General features: G+C 35.6%; 1 protein-coding gene and 1 long non-coding RNA gene across 5 annotated transcripts in view; one reads left to right on the top strand and one right to left on the bottom strand.

Moving 5' to 3' along the window:
* The window catches only part of LOC140696437 (uncharacterized), a 77,123-nt gene that overhangs the window by 4,525 nt on the left and 45,231 nt on the right, over positions 1-27,367 (top strand). For 2 of the 3 annotated variants that reach the window (XR_012072773.1, XR_012072772.1), the window contains one exon: positions 719-790. This is a non-coding gene — a long non-coding RNA (uncharacterized lncRNA). Of the gene's footprint in view, positions 1-718; positions 791-2,939; positions 3,141-27,367 lie in introns of those variants that run through there. The other variant, XR_012072774.1, reaches the window with a different exon arrangement.
* Positions 355-21,309, bottom strand: MYL1 (myosin light chain 1). Of its 2 annotated transcripts, none has more exons than XM_006205251.4 (7): positions 20,891-21,309; positions 9,073-9,100; positions 4,969-5,112; positions 4,031-4,204; positions 3,509-3,586; positions 1,239-1,280; positions 355-669 (listed from the first exon to the last, which is right to left on the bottom strand). In XM_006205251.4, the coding sequence occupies exons 1-6, from the start codon at positions 21,011-21,013 to the stop codon at positions 1,252-1,254; spliced, it is 576 nt and encodes a 191-aa protein (XP_006205313.1). In that variant the 5' UTR covers positions 21,014-21,309; the 3' UTR covers positions 355-669; positions 1,239-1,251. The 2 variants fall into 2 exon arrangements, with proteins under 2 accessions (XP_006205313.1, XP_006205314.1); XM_006205252.4 differs by lacking the exons at positions 9,073-9,100; positions 20,891-21,309 and adding exons at positions 9,338-9,362; positions 10,087-10,175.

Here is a 27,367-nt window from a genome sequence, read left to right as displayed (position 1 = left end):
GGCTTATTAGAATTTTCCAATAGGCCAGGTTGTCACTAGAACTGAAATAGATCAAGCTATGTGTACAGTGATTTATACAAAACTGAAGAAACCTGCTTTTCCTCTTAAATTGCCTGGATAGTTTATATTAAAACGTCTCTGATCCCATCTGAATTTCCTGTTTCTATTTTGCTTTTTCAGTAATACATAATTATCATTATTATTCAGTTTGTTATTGTTATGTAAACTGTAATCATTTGCTCTCTTAAAAGTTTATGATTCATCAATGCTCTGTACATTAACAAAAGAATTGGGATTTTAAGAATTAGTTTCTCTAAGCAAGAAGATTAAAAACACAAGGCGACTTGAACATTCCAGACTGACCAGAATTATTTATTGACTTGCTATTTTAAGGATGTTCATTGACCCATGGTAGAAAATAAAGAGTGATGCTTGGTTTTGAGATTGTCAGTATTTTATCCTTCTTGTCTAGAGCAGCAGACACTTAGTTTGTGTGGTGTGGATATAATTCAGAGAGAAACGTAAGGTGTATAAAAATTCAGGGGGTCCTTCAGTCTAGAATGGTCCAAACTGCTTTGCTTTTCTGAGTGATGGTAAGTGAATTTGGACACTTAGTCATGGGTGTTATTAAAATAAGGTTCCAGCCAGTCTTCATAAACAATGCTAGATCTGTAAAGGAAAAGAGAAAAAGAGTTAGATGTTGACTCCATCTTTTCAGAAAGAAAACCAGGAAGGAAATAATGTGAAGTAGAAAGGAAGAAAAAGCACAGAATGAACCATCACTTCCAGGGTAAGGCATTTCCTTGCTGCAAGAATCTGATTGCAAGTGCTTCACTTTGGATGTGATAACATGGTTTTCTGGAGCAGTAATTGTGAACAATGACTTCAGTTTTTCAAGGAACTCAGGCTAATGCTTTTATTACTGTTATGTTTCAACTAAATTAATTAATTACTCTCTGGTTTGTTGAATCTCCACTGCATATAGTACAGACAAAGATGGGGTTTATACATTGAAGCAAAAACCTCAGAAGTTTTTGCTTGTATGCTTATACAAAAATGCTCTATTTCTAAATACCTCATCTTAAGGAGTTGATGGCATGCTCTGCTTAATATAAATAACTCTTCATTAAGAACCAATGCCAATTACATATGTACATATACAGCATATAAATGAAGTTGCTACATTAAAAAATACAGTATTGAGAAAGCCTTATATATTAAAGAGAACAAATAGATACCTTGGAGCTCCATTTAGATAGACATGATGTGCTTGACAAAAGCTGTAGGAACAATACAGATAGTTTAGAGTTACAAAGCAGTCAAATTTAATAAAAGTTATAGTAAGTTAACTCAGTTCTAATTATTCTTACTTATAACTCTAAAGTTTATTTTTTAAAGCTCTATATAGCCCACTATTCTTAATGCTGGATCTGTGGCCTTTCCCCTAATTTTGAAATTTAGCTTTTTGATTGTTACATTCACATGGTTAAATTTTTTTCTTGAAAGTATGAAAGAGTTTATAACAAAAAAGAGTTCCTCACCACTGTCTCCCTGCTATCTGGTTCCTCTCTCTATAGCTAAGTTGGTGGAGCTATTACTCATGTATAAGAAAATGTATGTTTGTAAGAATCTTTCTTTCTTTTTTTTTTTATAAATGTAACATGCTCTACAAACTCTTTTGCACTTGCTTTTCTCACTTATTAGGATATCTTGGAGATATTATCATAACGGTACACAAGGTTGTCCTTGCTCCTTTTTAAGGCTGTAGGGACTTTCACTGTGTAGGTGTACCAAAATCTATTTGATCCAGCCTACATTGATGGACTTTAAGTTGTTCAAATATTTGGCTGTTGTGAACAACACAATAATGAATAACCATGTATCACTCGTTTCACTTGAGTGCAAGTGTGTCTGAAGACTACATCCTTCGAAGGAGATTTGCTGTAATTAATAGTACCCCATTGCCACACAGGGATTGTTAATGATTTACAGTCCCAGTAGGAATGCATGAGATCACCTGTTTCCATACACTCTCCTCAACCCAAAGAGTGGTCAAATTTTTAATCTTGGCAATCAGTGTATCTAAGTGTAGTGTTAATCTGCATTTCTTTTATTATTAGTGAAGTTTAGCATATTATATTTATATATATATATTTATTTCCTTTTCTATGAATTGTCTATTCATGTAACCTGTTAATTTTTCTATTGGATTGTGATCTTTTTATTAGTTTGTAGCTTTTCAAAAAAATTTTGAAATGAACTCTTTCTGATGTTGATTGCAAATATTTGTCTTTTGACTTTGCTTCTGGTGGCTTTTGCCATTTAGATAAAAAAAGTATGTGGTTGAATTTATCAAAATTTGTAATGCCTTCTGCGTTTTGCATCGGTGTTAGAAAGGCCTTCCTACTCCAATAGCTATAAATAATTTTCCCATGGCTTTTATGCTTTCAGCTTTTATATTTAAATGCTTGACTTGTGAAATTTATCCTAGTAGGATATCCAGATCTGCCTTATTTTCTAGATGACTGTCCCCTTGTCCAAACAACATTTATTGAATGATTCTTCTTTTACATAATGTATTTATGACAGTAATCAAATGTGAAGCATAGGAAAAAAGTAAAGTTTAGTCAAGATTGTCAGTGAAGATATGCTTGGCTGAGTATTTTCCTTTTCTCTTGTCCTTTCCTGTCCGCTTTGCTTCTCTCTTCTCTGCTTCCTTTCCCTCCCCACTTCCCCTCTCTGCTTTTATTTTCTTACTTTTTTCCAAGTTGTTAACTTTGTAAGTCCATATTTACATCAGAGCTATCAACATAGCTTTATTGAAATGTGCTTAGATTAGTGTTTTGGAGGGATGTATACATTTCTCAATTTCTTGCAAAATTTAAAACTTACGGAGTCATATCATGTAACTTTACTTTGTGTGGTGTATTGCTTTTCAGAATCTCTGGGTGAAGCTGCTATAAATTGGTGGCAGGAAATAGGTAATTGATCACTGTGATATAAATTTCATTTACGCAAGAACCTAGACAATGAGAACTAAATTTTATCACCAGCCCTGCCATCAATGATGTGACCTTCACTAGGTAACTAAACACCTTTGGCCTTCAGTTTCCTCATTTTCATAATTGCTTGCTGTAAAGGATTTTGAGATCTCTCCAATCGTAACATTAAAGAATATTAACATTTGATATTAAAATTTTTTCTAACACAAACCCTGTCTGTCTTACAGAGATGTTATGAAAATCTAACAAGAAAAAATAAAAATGAGAACACACTGTAACTTATATAACAATGCACAGGAAGGTTAAAACCCACTGGAATAAATCTTAAGTATATAGTCAGATCCTTACAAGATATCTTTTTAGAGTTATTGTGTAACTGATAATTAATAATGTGTATGTTAAATAAGGGAAGTAGAGAAAAAGAAGTTGTTTTAAGCTCAAAAGGAGTCTGTCATCAAGCTGATCAGTTCAGAGCTCTATAACCTTCAGAGCACGTGAGATCATACCTTCATAGTTGATGCAGCCATTAGAGTCTTCTTGACCTGCCAGCAGGGCGTCTACTTCTTCTTCTTTCATCTTTTCACCTGATGAAACAAAACTCTTTGTTCAAAAAGAAGGACAGAGAATATTTTCAAAATTCCACCATATTGGGCTCCTAGAGGCTATGGCTAAGCTCTTGGAGGATAGGAACCAAGCCCTTCTTGTTCCTCTGATACTTAGGAGGTTGTCAGTAAATTGTTTTTGAATAAATGAATGAAGTGCATTCTATACTTGATCATCCAAACTCTATCCTATAACTACAGTGCTTTACATTACTTATTCATTGCCAGTAACTTGTAACCGTTCCCCCAGAACAAACTCTTTGACACTGAGGCCAACTGAAATGGTCATTAACTTTTGACTATTTTTTTCATCTTTCCTGTGTGATCTTTTCCCCTACCTGTTTTGGTTATAACGTGATTCCCCTAAGTCATGCTTTTTCCTATGTATTCTGTCCTGTTAAGTCCACTGAAATAAATTTTCCTTACCCAGTGTGGCTAGAACATGGCGAAGTTCAGCACCCATGACTGTGCCGTTGCCTTCCTTGTCAAAGACACGCAGACCCTCAACAAAGTCTTCATAGGTGCCCTGGTCCTTGTTGTTGGAAATAGCTTGCAGCATGGGCAGAAATTGTTCAAACTCAATTTTCTTGGCATTCATCTCTGGAGGAAATTGCAATTTTGAGAGTCATGAAATGCCATCCCACTGAGTCACAAATTAAACTTGAAAGTTCATTCTATGTCATCTGAAATTTCAGTTGGTAAATTGCTGATGACAAAAAATTTGTAATAGATAATTAGTGTGAGCTCTGGAGTCCCAGTGCTTGAGCTTTTACCCTCATTCCATCATTTACAACTATGTGATTGTGGGAAAAATTCTTAATCTTTGTGCCTCAGCTTTCTCACCTGTCAAAAGAGTTATCTCGTAGTGTTACTGTGAGCATTAAATGAGATAATAAATGCAAAATTTACTGCCAAATCTGGGACAAACTGAATACTTAATCAGTGTTAGCTACTATTTTATTAGTATTGTCAATTTAATGTTTTCTATAAATACTGGGGAAATAATAATAAAAATATATTGATAACAGACCTATTAGCATATAAATGTAGTGAAACTAACCAGACTTAAATGTATATGCCACCTTTGTCCTGAGCTTTTGCAGAGCCTTCAATGTCTTTAAATTTTCAGTAATTAAAAAAAGAAGCCTATGAGGAGAGTATTTGTGTTAAATACTTCGTGATCTCAGGACTTCTTTGCAGTTTTAGAGGCCAGGAGACAATAAGAATTCCTTTAGTATCTTGTGACAAGGTAAATTGTATTTACAGCAAAAGTATAAAACAGACTGTCCAGATGTATACAAATGGATAAAGATATGTACCCCTAAAATCAAAACTCCCAGCTTCTTGGAAAAACATGTGGTTACCTTCATTGCTGGGGTTCCCCAGAACCTTCTTGACCTCTGCATTGGTGGGATTTGTGCCCAGAGCCCGGAGGACATCACCAACCTGGCTTAAGGTGATCTTGCATTCACCTGTTCTGTCAAACAGGAGAAATGCCTCCTTGAATTCTGCAAGAAGCAAGAAGCAAGAAGCTTTAGGATGCTTTTTTCCACCAGAGACCTATACATTAGCCCGAACTTCATCATGGATCCTGTTTAAAACCTCCGATATTTTACAACTTTTGCCAGTCACTTCAGTTGTCTTTGAATTTTCCCTTTTCCAGGCTCAATCCCTGACAACCCCTTTTGACATTTCTTTTTGGGACTATGTTAAAGTAGCATTTCCAATTTCAAGTCATATGTTATTATTCATTAGATGTGGAAATTGGAGCTCCTAGTCATATTTATTCATATTTCCTTCATCTGCCTTGGAAACGGACTGGGTTAAGAAATTCTGAGGCCTTGAGAAATCTTAAGGATAATCTCATAAAATTCCTTATATAATTAATAGAGTTAACAAAACTTCAAGAACATAAATTTTTAGTCAGGGTTGTTTTATGTGAGGTTAACCCAAACTTCTCAAGTTATATAGAAAAAGTGCTCTTGAGGTACAAATTTCCTAGACTCTCCCCTTAACTAGTTTTCTCCAGGGATAACTTCATTTTTCAGGAAAAATTTTAGAAAGATGAGGCAAATCTCTAAATTCAATAGTGGCATTTAACCACTTCAGTGTCTGACTCTTAATAGACTCCTAGTGTAACTGATTCAAAAGGAAGAATATTTGTTTGGATCTATTGCTATGGTGATATCTTGAAATTTTACTCTTTTTTCAGATAATACATATGGGAACATATTGCCATATTAGCTTCAGAATGTAAGCACACATTTTAAATTAAAATTGTATGGAGATAATTATAGCTTCACATGCAACTTTAAGAAAAAATACAAAGAAATGTCTTGAATGCTCTGTCTAGTTTCCCCCATTTTGCAAAATTATAGTATCCCATTGCAACCTTAATACTCACATTGATAGACTCCACCTATCTTCCTCAGATTTCCCTAGTTTTACTTGCATTTGTGTATGTATGTAAGTTAATAAAACTTTCAAAAGGGTTGTCTGTTTTTATCACAATCACTCTGTTGCATACTTTCTCTAAATTTTGCCATTTTCTTTGATAGACTTGGTTTTGCCTTTCAGGATTACATTAACAAAGAATTAAGAAGTGTACACTGAAAAGACAAAGAGGTGCTACTACAGATGTAGGAGCAAGTAAAGACATTTTAACTGAACCTTAAATACTTAACTAATCAAAATTTCTGGAGAACCCAAAAGTACTGATGGCAGCTTGTTGGAGTTAATACCAACAACACTCAAAAAACCATTTGTGAATGAACTGGTAGAGGTGAAAACATTCTTTTTTTAGGCCATCAGTGGTCTCAAATCAAGAGATGCTATCTAGATAGATTACTAAACAAAATATCCTATTTTACTGTCCCTCCATCCCCTAATCTAAAATTGCATTAGACATTATATTCACAGTCAATTATAGATCACATTATCATTCTTTGTTAAAAATTCCCCCTCAAATCCTATGCTGATTGACATCACAGATCATTCCCTGACCTAAAAGAACCACTGCAGACACTGTGGGGTCATTAGTCAAGCGCTATTTTTCATCTTTCTAAGAGACATGTGAAACTGAACTATCCTTATTACTGCCTTCAGGCTTTCCTGCACAGATTGCTCTGAGGGCTCACTGTGACCCTGGTCAGATGCTGATATAGAAACAGGGTTTTATGGGCTGTAATGGAATCTCTTTGACATTAACCCTTTTGTTGATTTAAAGGCCAAGGCCAGAAAGATATTGCTCTTCCTTCCCGAGAGTTTTCAGGCTTAAGTTACTCTCTTGATGTGTCTAGACTGACCCGACTACCTCGGGGCTGGTCTGCTGTTTTCCTAGATAAAGTTTGATTGGAACTCAAGCATGTCCATTCATTTGTGTATTGTCTATGGCTGTTTTTATACCTCAGTGACAGACTGAGTTGTTTTTACAGCGACTGCGTGGCCAACGAAGTATAACATATTCCCTATGTGGCCTTCTAAGAAAAAAATCTACCAGTGCCTAGTCCAGAACAGCACCATTCTAGAACTTTTTGTGATGATTGAAATGTTCTGTCTCTGTGCTACCTTAAAGAGGATAGCTACTAGCCACATGAGCACTAAAATATGACCAATGCAAGCAAGAAAATAGACTTTTAAAAGCATTTATTTTTACTTAAAGGATAAATTTAAATAGCCACACGTGGCTAGTGGCAACTGTACTGGACGGCATAGGACTTAGACCTTTAGAATACCATGATTTTCTAGTTTGTTTTTTTCTTTCCTCCAAATGTCTGATACATTTAAATAGAGCAGCCATGAACAAAATGCTTCAATCATGGAACAAGGGAGCAAATAAAGTAAGTAAGAATTCATTTTTTAAAAAGTAGGATTTCCATTTGATTTAAAATACTTACATTTGTTTTCCTGGCACAAGAGAATACCAGTCTACCACACCGATGTTTACCTAACCTCTGTATCTAAAACCTATTTCACATACGGAGTAATAGGCTTAAAGTTCAACAGCTAGCCCATCTGTCTCTGAATAGGGTTTGAAGTCTTCAATTGCTTGGTTCTACCATTGTTTGGCAGTCAGAATGACACTATAAATTAGATATTTGAGAGGCCTGGGATGCAATAGCATGTAACATAGCAACATCACTAGTTAAAAATACATTAAAAAGCAAACAAATTATAGTAGAATTACCAACTGTTTTCAGTAAGAAAAAATTAGTCCTTGTAGTATAATTTCAAATGATCTCGAGTTCATTAGATTGTCTAATCTGTCTACATGAAGCCACTGACCATGATGAAAGATATATGGGAGTTCATACTACAGCAAATACGTTTTTTCTCTTGATTGATGTCCAAACATGAGATATTCCTGACAATGAAACAGACTGAAAAATGTTGAAACCTTTAGGTAGAGAACTGAGTATAATTACAATTATGTAATTTTGCATATTATCATAATTATTGCTATATTATATATCATAACATATGGAATATATACATACTTACTGTGACTAATATTCCAATTTATGCAATATTATGTAACTAAACATTTCTCCCCTCCCTTCTATGGATGTATTTGTGTCTTAGTTATTTAAATATGTGACACTTTGATTCCATAAAACATTTGGCCCTAGGCTTTCTAGTAGGAAAAACAAGATTCATGGGGCATAGGATCCCTTGGATACAAAGACTTGGAGAAGAAAAAGTGGAAGTCTTAGGGACTCTATTCAGATTCTCTTGAATCTCAAGAGCTCGAAGACTTCTAGTTAGAAACTGTTTCTATGAAGGACATTTCTAGTTAATTTAAACTTGTACTAGATTCTGATCCTATCACTAATACTTTGATTCTTTGAACAAGTCTCAACATCTTCTGGAAGTCTGTCCTTCATCTTTAAAGATGGACCAGAGATGTCTAAGTTTCCTTCCTTACTTCCTTCTACAGTTTTTAAAATAAATTATTGCCCCGTTTTTGTCTCTGAATGCACTTTTATAATATATCCACTTCACCTGCTATTTCTCTCAACTCACTCTGCTGCCCACTGAAACTATGTGGATTTAGTAACTGAGCAGTTTTATAGTCAATTTTATTTTCCAAATTGATTAGTTTAGAACTACCAAATCTCCCTTTAGGGATTTGATTAACAAATTAGCCATCCAAAATCCACATCCTTTTTTTGAGGTATATATGTGGTATTACATACTATCTCAAATTGGTCTTATTTAGAAATCACTGAATACAAGGAGTTGTTTAGTGCTGTTTAGCTTTTGTTTTCTTAAACCTTTGATTGCTGATTATAAGTAAAGGGTTCGCTTGAGAGAATTTATATTTATAGTGGTTGAGAGCATGTATATTTAGAGTGGCAACATCAGTGGGGATAATTAGAAGGAGCTAATCTTATCTCAAGGGAGTTGGTTTTCTCACATGCCATCTTTATGAGTGTGCACATTTTAACAACTATATCATTTAAACTTACCATCCTGCTGTGCCTGAGAGAACTCGATCTGTTAAAAAGAAATTAACCACAAAGAATATTTTAACCAAACAAAAATGTCCTGGTTTTTAAATGTATCCAAGCTCATTCCCTGAGTAATCTTCAAAGTAAGTTCAAAAAGTCTGCTTACTTTTCAGAGCTCAGGAGTAGCTGGGATACTAATAAGCTGAGCCATGCAGTAACATGCCTTGGAGATGAGTGCTATTTCTCTACCTACGTCTGGAGTAGAGAAGCTCGATTCACTTACCAGCAATCTGGTCAGCACTGAAGGACTGCAGTGGCGAGAGAGAGGAAGAAAGAAAGAAACAACTAGTACTCTTTCAAATGCATTGACAGAAGGGAGTGTTCTCTGCTCTGAGATTTCTAGGAAGCCATATAGGTATTATAGAATAAGAAGGTTGCCTTAGGATACTTTTGAATCTAGGAAAAATAAAAAGCTATATTGCAAAAGAGTTAGGGAATATCTCTGTATCTTCTCCATGAATCAATGATTTAACAAATGCTAAATCAAGTACTTCCTGGAATAATATAATAATCTATGGTGTATTTAAGATATATCTAATATAGATACACTGTATTAAGAAGTACAGATACTGCATTAAAAAGATCATCTTAAGTCTTTCTTCTATTTAACCAGTACATTTTTATCCAATGTATCTGAAGTAGTTTACTTAAGTTTAGTTATCGGCATCACTGGATTGTTCTTTAAGGCATAATATTTCGCTATAGTTGCAGGTTTTTTCCTAAATTTAGATACAGTAAACCTTATGTGATACAGTAAAGTTGGTGAAGCATGAAGTACTGCTTTGGGAGTAAGACGTATTTTTCCAGTTGGTATAATAGCTTATATTAATCTTTTCTATCCTCAACCCACCTCAACAGAAAACAAAAGTAGATTCTAGAGACTCATACTGAATATGTTCTCTCCTCGATTTTATTCCTACCTGCCATCTATATCTTCTTATAAATTGCAAACAGTTTTCTCATAGGACCCACCATGATGGAGCTGCTGGGCTGCAAAACAGCGGCGAAGCTGAGGAGTGAGGTGAGGGCTGCTCCAGTCCCTGAGTGGGGCCTCCCTTGCTGAGGCTGCCTTTTATTTCTGGAGGAGCGGTGACCTCGCAGCTAGCATCAGGTTTCAGAGAGAAGTAGCCACTCCCTTGGAGAGTTCCTTAGCTTTCTTAGGGCAAAGGGAAAGAGGGATGTGTACCCCAAGGTCTATTTTTAGGAAATCGAAACCTAGGAGTGGGCAGCCATGTTGAAACCAGTGCCTGTCGGTACTTTTATGGTCTTTATCCCTGAAATGTTCTCTTGGAGCGTCTTCCTTTAAGAAGCTTCTCAGTGGCAGAGGAGCTTAGAGTTTCTCTAAGGACTTGAGCTGACCCCTTCTCTTGACAAATTATAGACTTTGTGAACTTCAAGTCAGCAGTTTTGGTGTAAATGGAACTTACTGGATGGGATTGGACTGGGGTTTCAAATGGCAACTGCTACAGAAGGAACGCCCTCTGAAGCTCTGCCCCTTGTGGTAGAGTTCAGAGGACGTGGAAGGGCCACACACATTCTGTGTGTTTCTTAGGGTCCACTCAGGTGAAAATCTGGTCAGTTTGTGAAATCTCCAGTTGAAGGCCATTCTTTTGCAAGTTGTATTCTCAGGATTGTAGAGCTTATCTAAGCCAGGAATGGCTTTAGTCTCCATTTTCACCATTCTGCCATAGTTTTCTTACATTAGGGGTGGGTATTTGCCTCCCTCCCTGTTATCTGTAGTGTGGCTGACAAGTCATGTATTTTGAATTTTTGAAGTTTTTTTGGGAAGGAAAGCTGCTGGACTGTTTGTATGTTCTTTCCCTCTCATTCTATACATACTCCTTTAAAATTTAAAAGTGTTGCCTGTGCTCTTACTAGAATGTGCTAATTCCCTTTCTGTCGCATGAGGCACTTCATGGCTGCGTCTCTAGACTGACAACTGAAAGAATCCAAAGCTGGGGCTGCGCAATGCAAAGCTGTACCTTAGGATTTTAAAGCTATCTAAGGGATTGGCTAGTAGGACGCTTTCATGACAGCTTATCTGAAAATAGGGAGAGCTCCCTTCCTAGAACGGTCCCAGGAGGTGGTCAGTCTGGGATGCCCACTGAGGTTCAGACATGCTTGTCAGTTTTCTACATCTTTAAAGCAGCTTGAAGGCATAAAGAACATTAGAGATAAATTCTAATTTAATCCTGTTTCAGCAACTCTTTTTAAGGGAATGGTCGCAGAAAGCAGTCTCCCTCTGCTAGACAGAAATATATTTACAGCTTTCCCTCAGGCCATTTGGAAAGAAATCAACATTTAAACGCATATCACTTTTTGTCCAAAGTTTGCAGGTAGTGGAAAAAAAATCTCATAGAGTTTGAGTCCCAAAATGAGGATTGAAAATATAATTTAAAAAATATTACTACCCAGGAAAACGTATCTTCACGAATAGATCGACATTTTGAGAGTTTGTTGGGAAATGGAATTTAATAGAAAAAACTTAAATCCTTGGAATCATTAGGGGGAAATGAAAGGGAGGAACAAAGGTGGAAATTTGTCACCTTTGATAATTGTGTAATTTGGAGCCTCATGATTTTTGATACACAAATAAAAACCATTAGAGCAGACCTTGTTTTTTGTGTGTTTCAGTCTTGTAGTTAGTTATATTTATGTACTGTATCATTACATTTGAAATGCCTTGTGATTAATATTGAGAACTAGTACATATCTTTAATAGAGTAAATAACTATATATAATACAAAAGAAAGTCATCGAAGTTGCCCTACGTAATACCCATCATATGCCCTACATAATGCTCATTTTCATTTTTTTTCAGATAGAAAAATGTGTCCTTAAATACATATAAAATAGTCAATTTGTACATAATCTGTCAAGTAAACTGGAAGTCATTTTAATAGTTGTATTTATGTTATAAATAAGCTATTTATAACCACTTGGATATTATGTCAAGGTTTATTGTTATTAAAATAGAATGGAGGCAGTTTTCAAATTATTTCACTCTACTAGTTTTTATTTATGTCTTATCACATAGAGAATGAGTGTTTAGATATTTTTTGCGCTTATTGAGAATCGAACATTTAAGCAAACTTCTGACAATAGTAGAGAAGGCTATATATAGTCTAGTCTAGTCTAGAGAATATAGTTTTAACGTTAGAAGGCTTAGATGCTGTGCTGAAAGAATAAATGGGAGATGCTACGCTTTTACACTTTTACAAATGGCAAAACCTTTCTCTTACATCTCTTCCTGGGTGTTATAATGATGAAGTAATCCACCCTTTGAACAAAGGCATGATATGAATACAAAATGTCTGATTTTGGACTCAGTTTGCTATGTCATCATTTGGTTTATTTTGAAAATTAAGATATAAGTCTCTTCTGTCTGGGGTCTTCTGTCATCTCTGCTTCCTAGAAGTTAACTATCTTCCAAAGTTCTTGAGAGAACCTTTTCTGTTTGCCTAGCTCCTTTCTCCCACTGAAAGATGTTTAACCTTCCTGATTGGTAAACTTCTGGGAAGCACAGGCTGTTACTGGAGACCATTTCCATTGGTTGATGATACAAACCCAGGTGTGAGCCAACCTCTCCCTCTTGGAATGCTGCCCTTGCCTTATTCTTAGATGGCGTCCCCCACGCATAACTCTATAGAATACTTTGCCTATATGAGATGCTCTACAGAATTTTCATTAAATTAAAAACATTCGAACATACGTACAGTAAGTTCCTCCTTCGAACATAGGCTTCTCCTCTAGAATATTATCTTCCCTGAGGGAAGAGACCTTGTCCTTCCTTCAGAGAGCCTACATTCTAGAGGAGGGGCACACATTTTCCTTTGATGCTGCATCTCCAACACCTAGAACTGGCATGCACATAGTAGGCATGCTCATTTTGAATTACTGATGTATATACCTTTATATTTCTAGAACTTTCTGCTAGATTTTATATAAATACTATGATCAAGGCTTCTGATTTTCCCACCCTCAGCTTGTTTTTTTAAAGAGTTTTTCTATCATTGCCTGTGGACTTAGTTTAGACTGTTGGTAAAATAATTGTTTTCTACGTTTTTATGATTCATGTACTATTTGGTATTGGATTTAGGTAAGTAGTAGTCAACAAGTTACTCTTACTAAAAAAGATTTTAATGCAGTGTTTCCAGATCATTTCTCATGTTGTGAGAATATTTTCTAATAGCAATCATGAGGTTTGGTTAACTGATTAAAGATAAGATAAAGTTTCTGGTATATAGAAGGAGTCAATTTATAGGAAAAATATTAAAATGCAATTAATCAAACAGACTCTGGAATGAATGTATGTTAAGCTTTAGTATAACAAGAAGAGCTGTAATTAAAGATGGTCTGGGAGATATGCGATATTGAATGCTGAGGGCTAATGCCCTAGGAAGGAACATAGACTACAATCTTTAAAGAACTTCATCATCACTGCTAGATACAATGGTCTAATGACTGGTGAGGCTCAGTAAAGATGTTCATCTAACCAGGGCCAATTTTCAAGCAAGAAAACATTGCTACATGTTCTTTTATTTAATACCTGGCAGTAAGAACAAAGACCTGAATGTATGCAAATCCTAATGAAAACTTAATTTTCACTCCGGCAGTTACGAGGAATCATTGTAAGAGGCAGGCAGAAGTACTATTTTGGAACTCTTGAGAGTTTTGTGCTTCAAAACAGTTCACTTAATTTAAAGGAAATAGGTATTTTTCATTGTACTTTTTATTTCAACTAAATGTATACTCAGGCCGGCGGCTCCAACATGGTATAAAAAGGAGAAATTGAGAACAATGAGAATATGGTACCAGCCCAAGCTGTCTGATATGAGAGACAATAGATGGCTGTAGTGGATAAATTGATTTAAACAGAAGAGAGAGTAGTTCTGGTGCTCAGGATGCCTAGATGAGTCTGCTGAATTCAGTCACATTAGATCAAAACTGAATTATTAAAATAATACAATTCAGACCTACAAGAATTAACAGAGAGGTTAAGTGAATTTCAGTAAAAATTTTTAAAATGTGACCCTACTCTGTCCTTTGAATTTCTCATCAACTTCCCCATCAATAGCTGATGAATAAATTTAAGACTTCTTGAGAGTGGCACCTACTCTATTTTGTGCATTTGTTTGATGTCATTTAATTAAAAATCCAAGTTGTGTTTTTGTTCCTTCCTTCCTTTTTATTTTTAAAATGTGAGTAATAGAAACATTCTTTGTGTATGTGTTTTAAGAAATTACAGGTACCTGTTTTTTCCTACTTATGTGGAATAAAAGTTCCTTTTGTGACGAGAGGAATACATGAATATTGGCGTTACTGCTTTAGAGATTTCAGGTCTTTTGATATCGTGGAAAGATAACTGGATGGGGATTGATGTATTCAGAATTTTGTTCTGGTTCTCTTGTAATGGATCATGTGTCTTCTGATTAAATAACTTCTCTGTATTACAGCTTTGTCAAATATACTGCATGATTTCTAGAGTTGCTTATGGTTCTACAATGTTGTGAGTTTTCCATCCTTTTGTCAGTAAAATCTATTGTAACGCACGTCTTTTAATGGAAAAGGGCAGTTTGCCTAAAAATTTGATAAATGGCATTACTTTAAAGTGATTCAGATAAAGAGGAGTTAAGCAAAATGAAATTTCATAACACTGTGTTCAAGTAAGTGTTTTATATCTCATTTATATATCAGGAGATGGTACATCATTGGGCACTTACTAGGTACAAAGAACCTCACTTGCCACCATGGAAGGAAGAAGATAAAGTTGAATAAGATGTGGTTTTATCTTTAGGAAAATTTTTCTGCTCTGGCTTCAACTCACTATTATTAATTTATCACCAGAATAACAAAAATTTATCATCCATATAATTTACATTTTAACCAGTATAACTGAAGCCATTACTACTTAATATTTTGTGGTTTTTGTCCTACAGATTCTGATTTGGGGGGGAGAAACAAACTGTAGAAGTTGAGGTAGAGACAAACTATAAAAGATCTTATTTTCATACAAAAAGTATTTCAGTATCAAGAGAAGCAGAAGAAAGTGTAGAATCAGCAGACTAAATATAATCCTTTCCACAATTTCCATGAGTCAGATGGTGCTTAATGCTGGGTAATTATGGAAAGGCTTCTAAAGACAACTTGCCAGGGGGTTCATTTGCAGCAGTAAAATGTCAAGAGGCTAAATTTGGCACTGTCACTTTGTGGCCGCTTTGTCTTGCAAAGATTTCATTATCTTTAAAATTAAAATGCTATTCACTATTAATTGGTGAACATACCTATTCCTTTCCAAACTGCCTTTTACTTTGCAAAGACATTATCTAGTTACATATTATTCAATATATAATTTCAGAGAGATGCCCTTTCATATTTTCTCACTCCATCCCACCTGTTCTCTTCTTTTGCAGTGTAGATGTTTGGAAGTGGAAACTTGATACTGATACCTACTGATAGTCTCAAATAATTTTTGGTTTGCTTCTGAGTTTACATTCATGCCACAAATGGATGAATATTGCAATTGGTTGACATTTTAGTTGTATTAAAAATTAATCTGTACTATTAAAAGGCCAAAGTAAAAGAAGACAAATTCTTAAAATTATATAAAGAAAATTTAGTAAAAACTTAAGGTCTTCATCCATTCCTTCTAGTTAGAAATTGACTGTCTTTTCCTTAGACTAGTTAAGATTAATATTTAATCATTATACATGTGGCATTATATTTCTGTGTATCACTCCAAAGAATATTTGGTTGGGATTTCCAGTTTAAATCATGCTATTTATTTGTAAACAAAATAGAAACCCATGCCATTCTTAGAATATTAGTCTGATGGCAAAATTTGGAGGTCAGATTTGATATATGTGTATGTTTAATTAAACAAAAGCAAAATTATTTAAAAATTCAATCTGCTTCACTACATTTAACAACATTAAAAAATATTTTGGCATAGTTTTTCCCCCCAGCAATTTATTGAGATATAATTGACATATAACATTGTCTAAGTTGAAGTCATACAATATGATTTAACACATGATGATTTTGATATATGAAATAATTACCACAATAAGCTTAGTTAGTTACCATATCCATCATATTACATAATTATCTTTGTGTGTGTGTGTGTGTGTGTGTGTGTTGAAAAGGTTTAAAACTTACTCTCTCGGCAACTTTCAATGATGCAGTACAGTACTGTTAACTATAGTCACTATGCTGTATTTTAGATCCCCAGAACATATCAATCTTATAACTGGGATTTTGTACCCTCCTACCGCCTTTACTCTTTTCTCCCATCCCCAGCCCCACCCTGGCAACTACCAGTCTACTCTCACAGCAGTTTTTATTTCCATGTTCCATTTGCAACTTTTTCTAGGACGCTGGAGCAAAGTGACTAGGGGGTCTTTCTAGGTCCCTAATATGCCACCTTCCATCTATAAGTGAGATCATCCAACCTGTCAGCAACAGATACTACAATGAGGGGAGCTGAGGAGAATGGAACAGTAATGAACTGCTAAGGTCAAAAAGTCCTGATGAACTTGCTCTGATGTGCGCCTGTCACCCCCTCTTCTGGCTACCCAAGGGCTGTGCAGGGCAATGTAAGAATGACTCATATTGCACTCTTAATCTCATATCCTTAAGAGCAAAAAGGACTCCTTTTGTCATTATTAGAAGCAGCAGCTTACTCTTTATAAACAGGAGGTAGTTTGGGATATGGTTAACACAGCTGACTTTGGATTTGGCCTGTTAGGTTAAATCCTAGCTCTGTTACATGCTTGTTATTTGATCATGAGCCTGACACTGAATCTCATTTTATTTTCTTACAAAATGAGGCTAAAAACAACCTTAGTGTAATGTTTTAAGGATTAAATAAGATAACAGGGCACAGGGTAAATCATAATAAATATTGATTGTTATAAGGAACGTTGTAATTTTAAAAGCCTTTCGTGGGCCATGGTATCATTTGATTTTTTTCCCAACAATTCTTCTAAGTGGGATGGGGTTTGTATTAACCTTATTAGGGACGAGAAAAAAGAATTTATAGAGTAACACAAATAATCCTATACCTGGACCAGAACCAGTCAGGTGTTACAACAAATATAATGATATTTATCTCTACTGAATACTCATCAGAAAATAGGTATATTTATTGGGATGGCTATATTTTCACCTTATCCATTAAACTTAAAGTTTAAGTCTTTCCAAGCATATGGTCAATTGTTGCTGTGAGATTTGTTGTTTGATGAGTTTCTGTCAACGCATTCTGTACCTTTACCACTTATTATAATGTTGCCCGCAGTATCTGGTCAGGGATGACCTGACTGAGTGGTAAATACAATGAGAATTAAAATTTAAGCAGCACAATGACAAACATGATTCAAAATTCCATCACTCATAACAATCCGGACAGCTAAGGCATGCATCATTCAAAAAATTAGCTTACACATTGAAGATCTTTTAAAATCTTGGCACGTGGTCATCTCATTACCTATTTACTTTTGTCATTTCATTTGGTTGTAGTTTTCGGCAGCAGGTGTTAATTCTTGTGTTTGCACTTGCAGCTAAACTTTGGTGCATTTTAATCCCTACACTTGTGATTCTGTCAGGCAGTATTCTTTAGTCTGGCATGCGTTGGAAGTCTCAGCTCTCTGAAAGCAAAGAGCGCTTAGAACCGCCCAGGGCAGTAGCTTTGATGTTGAGTATCAGCAGTATTTGTGTTTTTAAAAAGGATACTTGTAGAAAATCCATAGGATAGGACACCAGGTAAGCAGTCCTTCAGAGAATATGAAAGGTTTTATGTCAGAATTACCAAAGAAATGTTCTAAACAAGCAGCCAGTAAATCAGGAAATCAGGAAAGCACATTTAAGATACTGATAAAACTAACTCATATTGTTCAGAGTTTATGGAGAGTCAAATATATGGCTGGTAAGCATGGTATATTATGAATATGGAACATAGATATTAACTGGGGATAGTATTTTAAAAAAGTTTTTTTTGGCAGGGAGAGGTAATTAGGTTTATTTGTTTATTTTTTAGAGGAGGTACTGGGGATCGAACCCAGGATCTTGTGCATGCTAAGTATGAGCTCTTCTGCTTGAGCTATACCCTCCCCCTAACTGGGAATAGTATTGAGGGACTAAGTATTACAGTTGCTATGACTATGACACTACACAAAGACAGTTCCACTTAAACTTCAGCCCTACTCAAAGTGCACAGGACAGCTAGATTTCTAATCTTACATGATTTATGAAAGAAAGTGTAAAATCCAGTTAACTTTTGTTCTTTATCGAGTTTTCAGAAAGTTAATGAACACATATAACAGCTCTATTAATTTCTTCAAAGTTCATTTTCTCTGCTTGAAAAAAGTTTATAACTTACATGAGGTAATATATCTAGAACTATCATTAAGTTATTGAAAGCATCCTAATATGAAATGTTTTAAATGCACGTTTTAATTAGTCTTGTTACTTATTGGGATGAAATTAGATTTTATAAAGTTCTCAAGTTGCATCACATTCTTCGGCTATGTTATAATACCTGTAAACATGTACTGATTTCATATTGTAAAGTGCATATCATTAAAGCCATTTAAATTCTTTTACAAAAATATGTTAGTTTCAATTCTGTTCTTTTTTTTTTTCTCTCTTTCTATTAGGAATGGGCTCTTTGAGTGAAAGATAAAGGTTAATTTCCTCCTCTTTCATCTAGATTATTTTAAGTTCTCCTTTTTGGTTTGTGTACCTTATCAAGATCCATCCCATCTCATTTTACAATGAAATAGTGAAGATGGGCATATCTCATCTTTACAGAGACTCTCTAGGAGTGTTTCCTTCTTTTGCTTCGTTGTAGTAGCTCACACTAGCATTAATTCAACGTGTAGATGAAAGGATAAACCGATTCTCAAGATGCAGAAAAGTGTCACTTCTCTGCTGACTATGAAGAAGCAATACGTTTAGTTTTTGAATTTAAAAAGTGATTTTTTTTGTCTTTTCTTAGAGACTTCTTACCTGAAAAACTAAATTTTTATTCATTTACTTATTCTTACACAGTTCCTTTGGGAAGGAAATTAATGCCTGTTTTCATTAGTGGGATACTTCTTAAGAAGGCACATTTTTCCTTTCCAGATGCTTATAGTCTCATACAGAGAGATGATATTGTCTTATAAATCACAATAAATTTAAAGAGGAACAGCTCTGACATTGATTCATATCTCAAGCGTTAATATAAAGTGGAGAGTCAAAGAATAGGGACAACTGGAATTACTGCAGTGGCTGTAGTCACGCTTATTGTATAATGTAGTCAGTGTGCATCTATAAGATATATTAACTGGTATTGCTGGAGATGAAAAATTTGATTTTCTCTTAATGAACTGTGTGCGTGTAGTCCTCAAGATAGAAGTACATTTATTGGAAGATATGACATTCATTTCTCTTCTTAAATGGATATTCATTAAGAATAGTTCCTAACCAGTATTAGATTCTATGACCAACTCCTTTCAGATAAGACTTCAGTTACCTACAAACTCAAGATAAAATATTTGTGATGATCTACTTCTATTTTGAAACATCAAATGTTATGTTTAACTGAAATACTATAAAACTTTGAACATATTTATTTAATTTCATCACAGATACCTAAGGGTGATCTCATTCAATATTTATATCGGGAATATTTTTTAAAAAATATACATTTATACTAAAATACTCAATGAATTGTTTATTTATAGGTTAGCTTGGTTGTTGCAAGTAAACAACATGTTAAGTAGTAACAAGTGTTAAGTTAGCAAAATTCAGATTTATTGAGCCCAGAAATTTTGGCTTCAGTGAAATGATCACCTTATAGGCACCTTCACCCATTAGTTTTCCATATAAGGCAGGTTCCCTTGACAAAGATTTTCAAACTGGCCTTCAGACCAAACAGAGCCCAGGGAATGAGGAGAAGGTGCACACTTGATATGTTACATCACTGACGTAACAGGCACATCCATAGCATCATTTTCCCAAAAGCAGATAACCTTTGGCAAAGTGTTGACATGAAAAGCAATCACATTCTTCTTAGTCCAAAATCAGCATGCAAGAGCTCAAAGATATAAGCTAAAAGCCAGACAACCAACAACTTTTACAATGTTTTGGGGGGTGACTTTCATTTAGGAACAACTCGCATTCTGAATGAAATACTGTGTATAAATAAACAAGATGACAGTTATAGCCACTGAAACACTTGAGTGCATTGTAGTTTGCACTGGGATCTCATTTATTGTTGTATCAAATTTTATTAAGCAAAGCTGAAGGGGGATTTTTGAATTGCAAAAATCTTCTCTTTTTCAGATGAATTAAAGTAGCTGTCAAATAAATATATCCAGGACAACTGGGTTATCAGCTGTTTCTAAACTTTTGGAAACAAGTAGGGACTAAAACTTTCCTTTTGATGTACCTTTAATGAAGAGATCTAGTTTCCACAGAGATCTCATAAAAATAAAAAGAAACCACTGGTTTAAATATCTGTAGAAATAAAAAATCTTGCATTTTGACAATTTAGGGAAAAAGGAAACAGAAAAAAAGATCAAATACAGTTTCCAAATATAGTGCCATACTCATAATAATTTTACTAAAATTATATGCTAGAGTTTATTAATTTTTTTTAATCAGGATTTTCTTCTCCCCAAATCTACCAGTTTGCTTAGTAATTCTGTTCCTCTCAATGAAAAATCTGCCCCTCTGAGGGTTCCCTACTGTTGAAAGATGTTTCAGTGACCAAACAGTTCACCCTTTTCATTACCTTAATGGCAGAGAGGTCAATCTTTTCTTCTTTGGGTGGGGCAGGTGCAGGTGCCGGGGCAGGGGCAGGGGCAGGGGCTGGGGCAGCAGCAGCAGGTTTCTTCACGTCCTTCTTTGGTGCCATTTTGTTTAAAAGGGTGTGTTAAAAAAAAAAAAGAGAGAAGGAGCACCTCCAAGAGAACCTGTCAAAATGATTCTTGGAAGAGGAGTGGTGGTTTGGTTGATCCGCAGCCCAGTGTCTTGAAGGTGGACCCAGAGTGTTAAATGGTATAAGGGCATGCATATATATTTCACTTAGTGCCTAACAGAATCTTGACACTTGCAGCTGGATTGGACAGTTCGCTTGTCAAGGGGGATGGCATTCCGGCTCAGACTATAAATGGAATCTAAAGGGTCAGGGCTTCATCAATTTTTTTAACTCCTCTTGCTTTTTTTTTTCTCCCCCTCCCCCTCCATATATAAAGGAGAAAGAAGTATGACAAAGCCAGCTTCAGATTGCTTGGTGACAGCAGATTGATACTTTTTCTTGGTTGAATTATGGTTCCACTGAAGTCGTAAATCTGTTTTTCTCCTCCATGCCTAAGAAACTTTCCTGAAGGATTTGATTTCAGCCTGGAATTTTGGCAGGGAGTACCACCAACTTTCACTCAGCTTCTTTGCTCATGCTCCTCCTCCCTTGCCATAATTTGCAAGAAAGTGTTTGTCAGCAAAGAGGTGATGGTGTTTAAAAATAAAAAGCAGACGTATAAGGAAAGCCCATTAAGTCTTAAAGTGACTTCCCTTCTAGGGACCACAGACTCTGGCTCTCTCTCCCTCTTTTAAGTTGTGGTGAACTGTATGCTAAAGAGAAATAATTCAAGACTTCTTCCTATCACTTAACTCTTTTCCTATAATAAAAAATATCAGATGGGAAGGAAATAACTGGAAGATTTACCCTCTTGCCAAACACTTTTTCTAAGAGTAAAGTAACTTTTAGTCAAAGTAGATACTTAGCCATTTTACGTCCTAAGTGGAATCAAGTCCAATTATTTATCACCTAAATTTTGTATCCATACTATGGAGATATGATGAATTTTGAATTTTACCTAAGTGACCAGAGAGATAAAGACTTTAACTTTAAAGGTGGAAGTTCTGGTGAGTAGCCTGAAAGTTTTTCCTCTTCTGTCCTTGGCTTTCTCAGTTTGCAAGGCTAGACTCTCATACGAAGAAGCATTAGATTAATCAGTGTACCATCCTCACTCTGTTAACTCGTAAGATATTTAATTACTGAGTAGTTATTAATTAGTAAGAAAAAACCCAGTGGCAAGTTTGGGATTTTAAAGGAGCAAATTTATACATTACATATATGAGAACACACACACACATATATATATATATATATATATATATATATATATATATGCACACACATATATAAGTATATATATGTATAAATACACACATGTATATATTCTAATTGTTGAATATAATTGTATTTAAAAATAATAGATTTATTAGCCATTTTCTTTTGATCTGCTATAAAAGTATTCCTCGACTTGGAGATGGTCACTATTCCTCTCCATATATTACAGCTAAGACAGATTAAGACTTGTATTAGCAATAATTCATTGTCACAAGTGACCACAGTATAGTCTCCCGATCTCACATGGTGGCCTGATCTACTGGATTATATTATCCACATAGGTTCAGGAGGAGCTTTCCATTCGCTCCCCCTGTATTGCCCTACACCAAGGACCCAATCGTTACCTAAATTAGTTGTTGATACTCATTTCTTACATATAAGACAGTCAATGAGAATCCGAATATATTTTACCTAAGTATGTTGCTTGTCTCAAATTTAAATAATTAGAATTCAAAAGATAATGCTATGTTTAATAATAAAAACTCTGTTTTTATACATAGCAGAAATTTGTCCACCAGTTTCTTTTCCTTTGGATTTTCAAAGGAATTACTGAGTGATGGATATGTTTTTACTTTAACTCACAGCCCATATTAATACTTTGCTCCGTGTGCAGAAATCTCTTAGAATCTGTTACAGGCTTACAATTAGAAGTGCCTTATGTGTTCTGAGCAAAACAATTTGAAATAGAAACACTTTACTTCACATTAAAGGAGAAATGGCTTGATCTCACCATATATCTAAATCCTTTTGTGTTACCAAGTATATATCATGGATTTATGAATTCACAGAGGAAAAATATGTTGGTGAGAATTTTCTGCTTAGAAAGTGGAAATCACAATGGTACAATGCCATTCATATCTTACTGAGAGTCCACATTATCACCACAACATTACTCTTGATATTAACTTTGACCATTAAGTTGAGGTAGCGTTTGACAGGCTTCTCCTCGAAACCCACAACCTAGTCTAATCATGTGAAAAACAGTCAAACCCCAAGTGAAGGACATTCTACAAAATTCCTGATGAGGACTTTTAAACATGATCAAGATTACCAAAAACAAGAAAAGTCTGAGAAAATTTCACAGCCCAGAGGAGCCTAAGGAAACATGAGGAGTAAGTGTAATGTGGTGTCCTAGATGGAATCCTGGAATTAAAAAAGGAGCATTAGGTAGAAACTAAGGAAACCTGAATAAAGCATGGACTTTTATCAGTATTGTTTTACTAACTGTGACGAATGTACCAAATTAAAGTAGGTTGATAACAATAGAGGAAAGTGGGTGTGGAGTACACGGGATCCGCCCTCAACTTTTCGGTAAATCTAAAATTATTCTAAAATAAGTAATTTATTTAAAAATCCCTAAGAACTGAAAAAAAAAAAAAAGTAAAACCAATTCACACTAAAACTTCAAAGAAAAGAAGTGTAAGGTCTCATTCCTACTTAGTCAATAACCTTTGTTTGGGTCCAGCATATGATAGAAGGAAAGTCTAAATATGTACACAATTTATAGCACAGAAGCCTTTTTTGAAATGGTTAGGCCTATTGGACACAATGTTTTTGTCCCTTTGTTAGGCATGATTAGTTACACACAGAAATTATATGCAGAGAAAGAAGAATTTAGAGCCTTTCTGCAACTATCATCCTGAGAAATTTAGTAATCAGAATCAAAGTGAAGTTTCTCTCTTGACCCTTTTTTATAGGACCATGTGACAAGACTTACTTGTAAGGAGAAGGAAGGGCAGGCAACAGCTGAGGAATCATGTTCTCAGTGACAGCTGATATGCTCCGTGCTCAGATCTCCAAGTGTTCCTTGTGCTTAACTGGACCACTTGCTGTATAATTTTTTTAGAGGCTCACCAAGCTCGGGGGAATGGCAGAGAAGGGACAAAGTCACTACAAAGGATGGCTTGTCACATCCTACCTCCTAATCCCTTTGTATTTTTTTTTTTTTACTACAGTGTCAAGATTCGACATCAGTCTGCTTCTTATATGATTGTATAGGTTTCTAGGGTCTTTTTGGCTAAGATAAAGTATTTGCTTTCTATTTGGACACATTGGGCCTGGGAAATGAGAGTAAGCTGTATTTCCCCTTCATTTCACTGGTCCTTGTCACAGCCTAACATGCTTGCCCCCTGATGAGGCAACCACAGGGATTTGTTTATCACACACGTTGACCACCTATATAACATGCAAGATCCTGTTACAAGAGGTGTCAGGATTACTGGGTGAACAAGATGGATTTGGTTCTTGTTTTCTTGGAGTTCTGCTGGAAGCTGGGGGCTGTGAAAGACAATAATCAACTAAACAAAATGATGGCAAATTGTCACAAGTGACAAAGAAAACAAACCTAGTAATGTGAAGATAATTACTTGAGGTCGGGTGGACACCTGCTCTATGTAGACATCTCTGAGGAGTTGCCATTAGCTTAAAGGGAGACCCTTTCCTGGAACTCGGTTTACACTTGTATATGTTCTGAGAAGATTACGTAGGACAGAAATAATGATGTTACCTAATTTGCAGTTGTATGGAACTTAACCGTTTACAAGATGAATTCCAACTATAAAATATATATGTCCTTCAACTCAGCAGCTATTCCAATTCTTCACAATTAGTACTGACTCTTCACCTTGGTTGTGTGTTAAAATTACCTGGGGAGATTTCACTAAGTCCCGATGCCTGGTTTCCACTCCCAGAAATTCTGATCTAACTGGTCTGGTTGGGAGAGGACCCGGGAGCATGGGAAGCAGTATTTAAAAGCCCTGCAGAGAGTATAGCTCAGTGGGAGAGCCCATGCTTAGCATGCCCAGCATGCCTGAGGTCTTGGGTTCAATCCCCAGTACCTGCATAAAGAAAAATAATAAAAGTCCCACAGATGATTCTAATGTAAAGCCAGATTTGAGAAACACTAGCCATAATGAAAGACTGACACCTATGAAGCGGAATTCTGCATAATGGTGTTACTACAGCATTGTTTCTAATAGGAAAAAGATCACAACATAAATGCTTATCAGTAAAAGTTGGTTAAATTGACATGGTACATGTAGTCTTTATCTGTGCAATTACATGGAATCATGAGGTAGGTCAATATATACTGATAAGATCTCTAAGACATGAAAACAGCAAGCTGCAGAATATGATGTATAGTGTGATACCATATGTGTAAATATACCCACAAAAATCTCTGTAACTCCATGTGTATGTATGAGTGCATGTCTAGGTTGGCTACTGTTCAGACAGGTGAAAAAGGAGTTATGGGGACTTCAGCAAGATCCAAGCTGAGTGTCAGCTGAGGGAGAGTGAGGAAAGATTAGGAAGACTACCTTCCACCATGCCTCAGGACAGTGATGCATGATATCATGATTTAGGATATGAATTTGAAAGATGTTGACATGGTGCTTCTCAAGATGGTCACGGCTGTGTGTTGCAGTAGAAAAGTGGTAGTAAAGGGGCTTGGGATCTGGAAAGAGAAGCTGACGGGCTCACAGTCACAGTATCATGTGTTGTCATGCTCTCCTTTTTATGGCACTGCCCCTCCCTCTCCACTCTTTCTCATTTGTGCCCAAGCTGTGGATCTCTGGGACACATACCTAACGCACGCGCGCACACACACACACACACACACACACACACAGCTACAAGGACACACAGACCCACTGACACACGCACACACACATTTCTTCAGCCACCAAGTTTAACCCTGAAGAATTAGATAATGCTAAGAGCTTCTTACTGTTTATCAAAAAAGATGAGTTTTGAATGCTTATAAATATATTTTCTAGGAGTGAAAGAAAGGGAGAGACTTGGGAATTCTGAAGTACTAGAGAATAAGAGATAATGAAAAATTGTACTGAGTTGTAGTGGACTAAGTTCTCAGTTTTTTTTTTTTTTTTTTTGATGTTTTAGAGAAAGAGAATGGAATAAAATGTAGAGACTGCTGTCTGGGCTGGACTTAATTATGACAACCCTCAGTGTTGTGCCTGATCCATATTAGATGCTCAAAGTTTACAATGAATAGATTATTTTGGATAATAACATGTAATTGTAGTAATTAAATACGTTTTATTTGAAACCACGAGGAAAAGCAAAATGGTATTTATGAAGTCAATTTAAATTAAAAATGTGTCAGCTAGCAAGTGAATAAATGGCAGCAACTTTTAATAGAGTTTTCAGATTCCTCTTTTCTAACAGGGCTGTATGTTAATCTGACTCCTATTTCTTAGGTATAGGAAAAATACTGCTGAGCCCAGTCAGATCTTTCCACAAGCCATGGACAGAGAGCATGGATTTACTCTCGGTTCCTTTTTTGTTGATAATGCAGTATACAGAGCCTAGTGTACTTATTGCTATGATTGACTTGGCTAGGTTTAGAGCAAGCTTGTTCTTGTTAAAGAGGGATTGCTCACTTTAGATGTGGATTAGGTAAAAAGGATATTACTTATGATGCTTGAAAAAGTATACAAATGCAAATGTACGTAGTAGTGCCTCCCGGTCAACTTATCAGAAGCCCTACAGTTAGCAGACACTGCTTTGACCTTGCATACAGCACTGAATAAAGATCAAGGATGCAATCAAATTAGGTGGGAAAAAAAGAAGATAGAATCCGTGGTCTCAGGAAACTTTATTCAAGAAACATTTATTAAAAACTTACCATCTACTGTGCTGGGCAATGCAAACACACTTGTGAGCAAAAACTTGAGCTTACAGTCTGGTGAGGGAGACAAGCACTGGTAAAGCATTACCCAAATAAATCTAAAATTATACTGAGATGAGTATTTGAAAGAGTATTTAAATTGGGCTATGAAAACATGGAGTTGGAAAAACTTGAGGGCGTCTGTCTTCCCTAAGGAAACGATAATTGGATTGAGAACAGGAAGAGAAGGAGGTAATAGGTGAAGGGCAGGGGATAAGGATTCTAGCCAAAGGGCGCAGCAGTGCTCAAGCCATCTTAACAAAGGTTGCCATATACAATACGACAAATATCTACATAAAAGAAATACTAAACTAAATTAGTAAAAAAAATTAAGAGAGCATTAAAATTAAAATCAGATTGCAAGTGGCTGTATCAAATGCCCTTCCTAG

Source organism: Vicugna pacos, chromosome 5 (genome assembly GCF_048564905.1).
Source record: "Vicugna pacos chromosome 5, VicPac4, whole genome shotgun sequence".
NCBI classification, from domain to species: domain Eukaryota; kingdom Metazoa; phylum Chordata; class Mammalia; order Artiodactyla; family Camelidae; genus Vicugna; species Vicugna pacos.
Note: the sequence above shows the minus strand (reverse complement) of the source record. Positions and strands in the feature narration are given on the sequence as shown.